Here is an 11134-nt window from a genome sequence, read left to right as displayed (position 1 = left end):
GGGAAGAAGAGTAAAATCACATAAATTAAATCAATAATTCACTGAACTGCAAAACTGGGAGAAAATTTTTATTCTGGTATATAGATACACATGAATTTATCTACATTACACATACAATTAGTCAAACCTTCCCATACACCAAAAAGACGATGTAGCATACAAATTCATCCAAAGTTAGACAGAAAAAAAAAATATTACTTCAATTTTACAATTTAAGCCATGTGGATTCTTCTTTATGACAATATCTAGTCATATCCATCAAAGAATCTTTCCATAAACTCTGATTTCCTTGGTTCTTGTGTTTCCTTGAAATAACGCATAACATGTGTTGCCTGCTTCCACAACTTGTGAGTTTCTTCAAGTTCCATTTTACCCTTCAAGAATTAAAAGTGGATATGGTTATTCATTGACATAAAATGTGAAGAGCTGTTTATCACTTAAAAACTCACCATATCACTTGGATTACCGTAAAAGCCTGGAGATAAGCCGCACCTTGAGTTTATTTAGCAGCTCAAATTTTGGAAAAAAAAGTTTTTTGAAAGAAATCAAAAGAACTCAAAGTCAAGTCTTGAGAAGTCTTCTTCATCCACTGTTCATCGAATGTAAACTCAATATTAACATTGCAATGGAAATTACTTCAAAGTCTTACCCACAATTTTAGCACTTTAATATAATGAATATCGTTTCTACCAACTTTGGCATATGATTAGTCTTTTTCTGGTATTTGTTGACAGGAATTTCTTCATTCAATACAGTTTTTCCATAGATTTTTGCATTACAACAAGAACATGAGCACAACGTAGCACAACATTCAAAGCTTAGTAATCAGGCATTAGATTGGATGTAAAAATGGAAATTGGTGTTGACATTCATGACACCTTTTTCAATTGTTCCCGCAGATAAGCTGCACCCCCAATTTCTAGCGACGATTTTTGAGAAAAAAGTGCAGCTTATACGCAGGCTTTTACGGTAAGTGTCCAGCCTTTTTGTTCTTGTAACATAGATAACATGCATTTTTGAAGATAATCCATGTATAGCAAGTGCATTTTTAAAATAATTTTTAATATTGCATTTGTTGTATTTTTTGTCATTCGTGAAAGCAAATTGAAAGTACGCTGTCTGTAAATATGTAGACATAAAAGTTTAAAGAACAGCTGGAGTTTCTGTTTGCTGTCAGATCAAGAAATCTTTCAAATTTTTACATAAAATAAAGAAAAAATAAAGTAAAGAAATTTACACTAAATGTAATAATATGAAATACATTCAAAATTTTGTTTGTAATAGTAAAATGTTTGAGTTGAAATTATTAACAAGCATAGAAACAAGCATACAAGTGTACAAATTTGAAATCTGCAACTAGAAATTGGCTGAATTTCAAACAAGCCATTCACTATTTTACAATGACTGTAGAAATTCTTGCTAGCTCATTGGACATGAACTAATTTCAATAAGGTTGTGGATGATAAAAAGGACCTATCATGTAACCCAATGTTCAGAAATCCTCACCATTTGAAATAAAAATTGAGCTCATAATTTTCAGAACAGTATACTCGGAGAAAGTTTTGAAGAACTTGTTGAGATGGAAGAAAAAGCAAAGGGAAATCTTCAGAAATAGAAATCAGTTTTTAGTTAGCAAAGTTGAAAGATGGACAACGTCCTAGAGATACTTGCCAATGCCAAAGCAAACAGTACAAAAACTGAAATTAAGTGAGCAATAAAATATGATTCAGGGTAACAGTCTATTGCCAACCATTTCTTACTAGTATAGTAGAAGTTTTTACATGACACAAATGAAACCAACAACAAAGCAATGGTTGATCATGTCACACATGCATAATTTTTCAAAAAACTTTGGTGCATTCAGCATGCATAAAAATTTTAATGTTATTGTAAAAAAACAAATCAAACACAATAGTCCACTGTCTATAACCTTATTAGTCAGAGAAATTAGGTCACTCGACTATACCTCCTGGTTTCACTTTAGTTTTGAATATTGTTGACATCATTTCTATAATAAATAAGGTTATAGATGATGGAAAACTGTGGTCAATTTGTTAAATAGATTATAAAGGAGTACATGTCATGTACTAAGACTATTGATATGGTTTTGCCACATATGTTATCAAAATTTCAGTTAACCGTTAGATATGAAATACATTGATACAAAGGCAACAAGACCTTCACAACCCTTACCTTGATCACCAGCATGTCTATCACTCTGATATCACGAACGTGAGCATTCTTCATAAATTCTTCGCGCACCTTAGCACGGCCAGTCTTGGTAGAGATTTCTAACTGGAAGGCCTCGATGGAATGTGGAACCTGTCAATGTTAAAAAGAAACATAACTAAAACATAACAATAACCCCAACCACAACATAGGTGTGCATTAGTAGGACAATGTTTTGGATGTTCAAAGGTTTTTTCACTTATAACTTTGAGTTCTGAAAATCGAATCTTAAGAGAACTCATAGCTTCTCTAGCAAAGTGATACAAAAAACAAAAGTGCAAAGCTGTCGATGTTGTTCTAAATGTAAGATTGCAAACTACAAACGACTTAATCGACAATTCCAGCTTTCAGTTAATCCAATATCCACGTAACTTACAGAAGCTACATTTCGATATGTAAAACAATCCAAAAAAACCCCAAAAGAGTACAAAAATCACTAGCTTTGTGGAAACATTGATACGTGTTTGGCAAATTCATACATATATTACCCAGAACATATACCGATGTGAAAACTTTCTACCAAATACCAACATGTAACCAGCCTTGAACATATTTACTCATGTCAATTTATTCCATACCAAAACTAAAAGAAATACAATAGGACTTAAACCTGTGCAGCGATAAGGTAATATAAAAAATTCCTGTCTGTATCTGATCCATATTACCCGATCCCGAATACCCTTCACCTACATGTATGTGTACGCGAAATACCTGCGTCGATCAGCTATAATTTCACTCATATTCAATTTTCATGGAGTGAATCCACATTTCATATATATGGGAGTGATAGTGTACAAATTTCTGCCATAATGATTCTAGTCCATCCATTTGGAAAACAATCTGGTGCATATTGACCGCGTATTACGGTATATTTAAAACTCAAATAGTACGCCGAAACGGTCTCCCATCTAGCGCGTAAACCGACTTTTATGCTATAAAATACGCCTTATGACCATATCAAAAAGCAGATTAGTACCTCTCTCCACCAGGCTCTATACAAATTAAGCACTCTTCGTCTAGCCTCAGCATGGCTCGTCGAAAGAAGCGGTTTAAATACAGTCTTACCCGCAGTCTGAGCAACTTGTTTCGCGGCCATCTTGAAAGCATACACCATTGATTTATGGGAACTTATCCGTACCAGTGCATTCTCGTTCCAAGTTCACTTGTTTGGGACTCGAGAAGGATAGCTAGGGACCTTTCATGTGAACACACTTCGATTTTCATGCTATTTGGGATTCATGAATACGTTTTGGACTATTGATATCAATAAGAATGGGTTGATTTTAATTCAATTTTAATAGTCGCGACCGTCGACAGAGCGAGAGCCTGAATTTCAATGATGGAGGCGGTATTAGGCCTTTATAGATTATGCTAGTAAAAGTAGCACATTATGCTAGTAGCATTGCTTTTTTGGCGAAATTATGCTAAAATTATGCTCTTTTTTCCAAATTATGCCCCTTGCTTTTTCTAAACATTGCAAATAAGTCCAAAAATACACTTTTTGATTAGAAGCCGTTGGTCTACATGAAAGTAACGCAACAAATCCACAATGAAGTTCAAATAAACATATGGTTCATGTTAACATTCCCATTGTACTAGACTATACATGGCCTACAGTTTGGACAGCGGCGCCAACATGGCTTCCACGAGGATTTTAGCTCCTCTTCTTCTAACAACAACAAACATATGAAACATATGTGTGAACTGCGGTTATGAGACGTATATGAGAACGATCCTTCGCAGTAAAGCACTATTTGAGCAATAGTGAAAATCAGACCTGAAAAAAATTTCAGGCCTGTACGGGACTCGAACCACTGACCTCTGCGATACTAGTGCAGCGCTCTACCAATTGAGCTAACAAGCCAACTGGGAGCAGGCCATCAAATTTTCACTATTGCTCAAATAGTGCTTTACTGCGAAGGATCGTTCTCATATACGTCCTCTTCTTCTGTTACTATGTTTCCATTTGGAAAAACCTATAGTCCAAGAAAGTTTGCCGAACTTCTTGCTAAGCGTTCGAAAGGCCTGTTGTGGGGATTCGGGAGTTAGAGATGGCGCAGTGTTTCTGTATGGTCCTGGTTCAAGTGGAACACTCGTAACCCGGCGCTCGCGACACGCTCGTCTTCGGTATTCTGTATTGGTATGGCACAAACATGGCTTTTTAACCATCGCTTCAAGGGAACAGGATATCTGTCTGGATATATGCATTTGTATGGACGTGGAGTTGAATCCAGGACCAGACAACCGCTTCGAGCGTGAGAGTCATACCACTTGACTTATTACGTATACGGAACAAGACCTTCTAAGACTCCGTAAATTTCCAGCAAGCCGATTGAAACCTGTGCCTCCTGTGGTTCAGAAACTGAAGATTTTTAATCTTTATCGGTATAGAGGCTGTCGGGGAGGCAACTGGCGACGTGAACTGGGAGTGGATGTGGGTAAGGTATCTTCTGGTGAAAGTCGTGATGAGAAATTGTTTCCGGTTATTTTTGGTATTCGAGGAGATGGGAGCTCGTGCATCAGGGCCAGGGATATGAAGAACCTTGTCCCAATTCCCAAACGGAAGCAGAACCCCGTCTCGCGAACTGGTTCTGAATTTGCAGTACCAAAGTTTTTATTTGCAAATGTATGTAGCCTGGCCGAAACTAAGAACAGAGTTCGAGCGGCAGTGGCACTGGAAGCCGATTTGAATAATACTGAAGACACTGATGTCTGTATTGTATCAGAGACGCATTTAAAACCAGAAATGCCGGATGCTATCGTCAACATTCCTGGCTATTCTATTTTCAGACGGGATAGAAACTGGTCCGGACTGGATAAAAGAAGTAGGGGAGGGATTGCAATCTACGCGAGGAGTAACTTGAACATCATCGATGTTTACAGATCAAAGCTTTACGAGCTGCTGTGTGTGATTTTTAAATTACCCTCGGGACATTTGTTATTAACGTGTGGTATTTATCACCTGCCTAAACCTACATACCAACCGGCGGATTTTTTACGATACTCCTCCCACTTAATGGACAATGCACTAGATCAGCCTCCTGGTTTGACTATTGTTGCGGGGGGGGGGGGCGATGTGAATCGGCTCGACACTAATGAGCTTATTGTAATGACAGGATGGGACTCTCTTGTGGGTTTTCCCACAAGGGGTGATGCGTATTTGGACAAGGTCTTCACAAACCGGCCGGATTTATTTGCAAAGAGCACTCCATACTTTGTGTCTATAAAAACAGATCACACAGCGGTCATTTTACCAGCAGGAACGAAATTAAAGCCGATCAGACAAAACGTTCGCATTAGGGATTGTACAAGACACCGTAAGGAGGGATTGTATTTAAAGCTAGCAAGTGAGAATTGGGACAGTGTCTTAAACTTAAATGATGTCGAGGAGGCAGTGAATAATTTACAAGCAAAAATTAAACATCACATGAATGAATGTATGCCGTTACGGTCGGTGCGCATGTCATCACGAGATCCGATATGGATAACACTCTTAGTAAAATCGTTAATGAGGGTAAGGTCAAGAATAGCTCAAAGCAATAAAGATCGGTTGGCTGAGGTGAACAAAAAAATAAGCGAATTGAGTAGTAAGAGCAGAAGAACGCTCGCAAAGGCACCTGTCGGATCCAGAGAATGTTGGAAGTACGTAGATAACTTGTCCCAAAGACGCAGCATTTCTGCTAATGTTGCATTGGACACTAAATCACTGGAGGAGCTAAACGACTTATTCGCCGATTTGTGCACTGATGACGCATATACGAAGCCTGTACCAGCTATTGTGGATAAGAGCTTAGAAGCCCCTCAGATATCAGAAAGACACGTGTGGAATTGCTTACAACATCTGAAGAAAACCGCTATGGGACCAGATCTCATTCCCTTTTGGATTTGGAGGGATCACGCTGAGATCTTTACAAGTGTCATTCATAAGATCTGGAATGTTTCCTTGAAAACTGGCAAGTGGCTCTCCTCGTGGAAAAGGGCCCACGTGACCTTCCTCCCTAGGGGAGGAAGGTCACGTGGGTTGACATCCCTAAGGGCAGGCAGGATTTCAGAGGAATTAAGATCACGCCTGTAATTGCACGTGCGTTTGAGAAACCTGTGTATAACACCCATGCACGAGACACTGTCGAACAGCATCTGAGTTCAACACAGTTTGCTTATAAGACAGGGGGGAGTTGCACTGATGCGCTCTTGAGCATGCAGCATATCATCTACAGCTATTTAGACGAGCAAGACTGCGAAGTCGTCCGAGTGTTTGCAATGGATTTTAGCAAATCATTTGACTGTGTCAATCATGAACTCCTGTCATCTAAGCTTGGGCAGTTGCCATCGAATCCCCTTATTGTGAACTGGTATTTAAGTTTTCTCGAGAAAGGCCAGCAGCGAGTAGTTTATAACGGTTTTAAGGGACAGTGGCGTGAGGTTAATATGGGTACGACACAGGGTAGTGTCAGTGGGCCATATCTTTTTAACGTGTTTATTAATGACTTGGAGTTCAATCTAGAAGGTCGCCCAGCCTTGTTTAAATATGCTGATGACTCTACAATTATCGTCCCTTTTTGCGGAAACGGCCAGTGTCGCACTGACTTGGTGGATCAGTTTCTTAGCTGGTCCAGCCGCAATCGCATGACATGCAATCCCACAAAATGCAAGGAGATTATTTTACGTAAGAAAGGTTTCAATCAGGATATCGCGCCAGTTTGGGATATACCGCAGTGTGCAGAGTTATCCATATTAGGTATTACTTTCCAACAAAATTGTAAATATAGCAGTCACGTGCGCGCGAAGGTAATAAGGCGAACAAGTCATTATTCATATTAGGATCTTTACGTAAGGAAGGAATGTCCCAGGAGGAAGTAGATCACCTTTTAATGCTATAGTTTTACCAAATTTTTCTTATCCCCGGCCGGTTTATGGTGCCTCAGACTCCGACCTTTCTATAATACAGAATTTTTTGGACTGGTGTTTGAAAAGGAAGTTTATGTCCTAGAATGTAGATATCAGGGATTTGCTAAAGAAGGCGGACAAGGCACTCTACAAAAAAAGATCGAATGACCCCGAATGCCCGTTTTTCCAGTTTTTACCTAAGGAAAAGAACATGAGGTACAATCTTAGAAATACGTCAGTCTCTGTCCCCAGAATCAATCAATCAATCAATCAAAGTTTATTGTCTAACGTGAGGCATGGTTGCCCAATTGCCCGAGCCAGAGGCTCATGTATAAAACGGTAGACTAAAATAGACTAAAATAGACTAAAATAGAATCCACACTGAAAGGTTTAAGAACGTTTTTAGTAATAGGATAATCTTAAAAAATATGACATGTAATAGTTTCCCTTGTGAGTTTATGTTGTAACTTAGGATATGCGATTTTATCTTAAGAAATAAAGATTATGTTTTGTTATGTTATGTTATGTTATGTTATGTTACAATGTGACTTCCGGTTCCAGTGCACCCCAGACCCGGACTCAGACCGTTTCAGACGTCGCTCAGTGATTCACGATCTCAGTGAACTACAAATGCTACTACTCGAACTAAAACTTAAAACATCGAATAACGTCACCAAGTGCTTGGGAGTAGAGACGAACAATGATCAAATTGTAGCATCAAAAAATGATCCGATAATTATCAAAATATGCGAATTATGCTAGCATTGCTACTTGGCAGAAATTATACCAGTTTGTACAAATTATGCCAAAAATTATGCTAGCATAATCTATAAAGGCCTAGGCGGTATCACGTTTGGGATTCGTGAATCCTTTAGTCTTAAAGGCCCATTTTCAACCGAGATGCCTTGCGCGCCCAGATCATTTTTCATATATGAAAAATACGCTATTTTCCTCGAAGTTGCGGAATCGCTTTGATATCTTCTTCCATCTTACTAATTAGGGCTTTCAAAGTTCCATCTTGAATCATGTGTGAACAACAAACTATCGTAGTATCCATATCAGTAAATAGTTTTTAATTCTTACATGTATGACGGTGAAAAACGTCATTTGAAAAGTTGATGCCGCCGAAGAAGCGGTCTAGAGGAAGGCCGGGTCTGCCCGGCTCGGCAAAGGTTATTCGACTTCGAGAGTCTGTGTATGATTTATGGAGGGCAAGGAAAACAGCAAAGGGTTTCGGTAACACTACAGACAGTGCTTTTGCAGAAATGTTATTGCATTGTTCCTACGATGGAACTAGAGACTCCGGGGAGATTTTTTCGAGGTGAGAATAATTATTTGACTGATTTTTACTTGAGATCCTGAGATATGTATGTAAGCGATCTCATTTGTACAAGTCATTATTCTATAATTGAAATGCGTAAAGTAAATCAGTTTTGGCCAATATTGGTTATTTGTTTATATTTTATTTAGTGTTGAAGCCGAACAATTTCCTTGAACATCAAGTAAGCTTTGTGCAAGTTTTATACACAGACTCGATTTATGATTTTTCAGTCTCAAATATTTAGCTGCAAATTTGTTTACTGTGTTCTTCACCAAATCTTTGTTTTTCTTTTTAATAGTGTTTGTGAATGACTATCAGAGTTCGTCATTTAACAAAAGCGCGATCCCAAAACAAAAACAAACGACTGCAAAGGATCTCGGATGAAAATGGGCCTTTAAAACTTTTAAAATTATATAGTGCTATTTGTATCGCTTTCTAAAAGCGCTTTGCAATGACTCATGATTCGATAATTCATTTCTTAGCTATATCTCTAAATTCATAAAGCTAAGTTATAAAAATGCAAATCATTGATACCATCTCACCCGTAAACCGCTGAGTTCATATTTCATGATTCCACTCTCCGGCCTCGGTAAGTTGAGGTGGAGAAAGGTAAAGGGGGTGTAGCCTATCTGTCCAGTCTTATCCTACTCTCGTCCCCAGGGTCACTCGTTGTCACCAAAAGACTCTGGGAGTGAGAATGGTCTCACACCAGATGCACAGACACCGCCTTAACGCGTTGAAACCATGTAAATCTAAAGATTTCTATCATCAATTTTTTTTTTACTAAGAAAAGGTAAATTTACTGAAAGGAACGAAAGGAAAACAATATATGAAAAGTTTAACATTACTAAGTCGAAGACTTATCAACAATCGAAACAAATTAATGAAAAAGAACCATTTCATTTTGAATCGTACGTCTTGTTATATGACATGAAATGTACATGGAAGAATGAAATAGCTGAGATAAAAACGCAATTAATGAAGCAAACCATCACTTGTGGTGATTTAGGCTAGTTCAAAGTTGTCAATGGAAAGATGAGACCCCGAAAGTACACCTTTATTGTTCTTCGAAAAGCCTTTTTCAACCCTCGATGGTTTGATTACTCGACTGATTATATATCCTTTACCTCTAAGTGAAACAGCTGTTTTTAGGTAATCCCCTGTAGCTTTCTTATTGGTGGAATGACTTTCAGCTTGTCAGAGCCATAGAGTTACTGTTATTGTTAGTTTTCAATTTTGACTCAGGATGAACTTGAATGCCACTGGTACAACTGGATCTCAAAAAAGGAAATATGCGCCTCAGATAATGGCAAATCCCTGAACGATATTCTTGCAAAATAGTACCGTACACGACTGGATTGGTAGAACTGTGAATATACAGCAGAAACTCACTGAAAATCAGGACATCAGAAAAGTGCTCGAAATCCCCACCGTTGCCAAAGTCTAACCAAAGCCATAACACTTGTTTGGGCAACATAAAAATGGCAAAAAGAGTGACTATCATGCGCAGGTTTTTGTTGATTTTGGCGTTGTTTGCTTGTCTACGAAGCACCGCAGCCGAGCGCTTGCTGGAGTCCGAAATTTTTAGGCCGGAGCGGCGCTTCAAGAAAATACCGATTCTTGCGTAAGCGATTGTGATAACAAAAAGGGGGAGGGCGTATTGTAACGAAACAACTGCGACTGTATATGCTTGTCGCATAGCGAAACTAGGCCAGGTTTCTGTGCAACTGCGTCCTCTCTGGTGGGCAACTACCGTTAGGGGCGAAACACACCCAAGTCCTGCGATCCAGGTAAAAAACAGGACCCATAAAACTTTGGTGACTGTGAGCCTTGGAGCCAGCGGTTTCACGATGGTGTGCCAGCGTTCTGTCGCCATGTATGTCAGCGTGAACACACTTGCGAATAAACACATCGTCATTAGAGGCCAGACTCCTTTGCAGAGCAAGTCGCCGAAGGGAAATTCGCGGAACTTTAAGAAGAAATCCACGGAGATGCTGATTGTGACCATCCAAAAGTCACTAATCGCCAGATTGAGAATGAAGTAGTCGTTGATTTTCCGGTGTCTTTTCTTGTTCCATATCACGAGTATTACCAGAATGTTGCCGATTGATCCAAACAGAAGAATAACGGGGTAAATCGCAAGTTGAACGTAGTCAATGGAATCAAAAGGCACTACAGTTTTTGTTTTCTCCGTGTTATTAACCATGTCTTTTATTCAGCACGTAATTTGTCTTATGCTGCATAGTTTGGGTTATTCAAGCTACAACCAAAGCAAAGTACAAGTTTTAGTTATCAAGGCTTTTAAACAGGTAATAAGGATTAGGATGGGGGCAGAGCCAGAAGGCCAAACACCATTTCCTGATGCATTACAAATTTCTTTGCTTGAAAGCCTACAATATTTGATTTGGAAACTAATGGAACCTTTCAGTTACACGGAGAAGGAAATGTGATAGAGCAATAGTTATAATACGATGATAACAATAATAATGATAATAATAATGATAATAATAATAATAATAATAACAATAATATAGATAATGATAATAATAACGATGATGGCGATGATGGTCATGGAAGATAAAAAAACTTGCTTTGTCAAGTTATGCACCCACAGTCTACAGAGAGCTATGAAATGATTTTTAAGCGTTAAATTTTGAGATGGAGTTAAGGTGGGGCTTTACCTGAAAAAAGCGCACT

General features: G+C 38.6%; 4 protein-coding genes across 4 annotated transcripts in view; 1 reads left to right on the top strand and 3 right to left on the bottom strand.

Annotated features, from left to right (window-relative positions):
- Window positions 1-47: 47 nt before the first annotated feature.
- LOC111328804 (NADH dehydrogenase [ubiquinone] 1 alpha subcomplex subunit 6) lies at window positions 48-3363 on the bottom strand. Its single transcript, XM_022933318.2, has 3 exons — window positions 3206-3363; window positions 2194-2322; window positions 48-374 (listed from the first exon to the last, which is right to left on the bottom strand). The coding sequence occupies exons 1-3, from the start codon at window positions 3341-3343 to the stop codon at window positions 246-248; spliced, it is 396 nt and encodes a 131-aa protein (XP_022789053.1). The 5' UTR covers window positions 3344-3363; the 3' UTR covers window positions 48-245.
- Window positions 3364-4762: 1399 nt separating this feature from the next.
- LOC148733565 (uncharacterized) lies at window positions 4763-6304 on the top strand. Its single transcript, XM_088758007.1, has one exon. The coding sequence runs from the start codon at window positions 4763-4765 to the stop codon at window positions 6302-6304; it is 1542 nt and encodes a 513-aa protein (XP_088614133.1).
- Window positions 6305-7370: 1066 nt separating this feature from the next.
- Window positions 7371-10943, bottom strand: LOC111328817 (neuropeptide FF receptor 1-like). Its single transcript, XM_022933329.2, has one exon. It carries the CDS (start codon window positions 10641-10643, stop codon window positions 9627-9629), a length of 1017 nt encoding a protein of 338 aa, XP_022789064.2. The 5' UTR covers window positions 10644-10943; the 3' UTR covers window positions 7371-9626.
- Window positions 10944-11083: 140 nt separating this feature from the next.
- Window positions 11084-11134, bottom strand: part of LOC148733564 (uncharacterized) — a 3232-nt gene continuing 3181 nt past the window's right edge. Inside the window, exon 2 of the mRNA XM_088758352.1 lies at window positions 11084-11134. This exon is cut by the window's right edge and continues 2174 nt beyond it. The gene's annotated coding sequence lies outside the window, so the exon portion shown is untranslated.

Source organism: Stylophora pistillata, chromosome 4, assembly GCF_964205215.1.
Source record: "Stylophora pistillata chromosome 4, jaStyPist1.2, whole genome shotgun sequence".
NCBI lineage: Eukaryota > Metazoa > Cnidaria > Anthozoa > Scleractinia > Pocilloporidae > Stylophora > Stylophora pistillata.
This window is presented reverse-complemented; position numbering and strand designations above follow the sequence as displayed.

Excerpts from the sequence above, each read along its gene's own strand:
- LOC148733565 (XM_088758007.1), top strand. The coding sequence starts at position 4,763 with ATGAAGAACCTTGTCCCAATTCCCAAACGGAAGCAGAACCCCGTCTCG.
- LOC111328817 (XM_022933329.2), bottom strand. The coding sequence starts at position 10,643 with ATGGTTAATAACACGGAGAAAACAAAAACTGTAGTGCCTTTTGATTCC.
- LOC111328804 (XM_022933318.2), bottom strand. The coding sequence starts at position 3,343 with ATGGTGTATGCTTTCAAGATGGCCGCGAAACAAGTTGCTCAGACTGCG. Across the intron at positions 2,323-3,205 it reads ATAGAGCCTGGTGGAGAGAG|GTTCCACATTCCATCGAGGC; the intron begins GTACTAATCTGC and ends TAACATTGACAG. Across the intron at positions 375-2,193 it reads TAGACATGCTGGTGATCAAG|GGTAAAATGGAACTTGAAGA; the intron begins GTAAGGGTTGTG and ends TAATTCTTGAAG.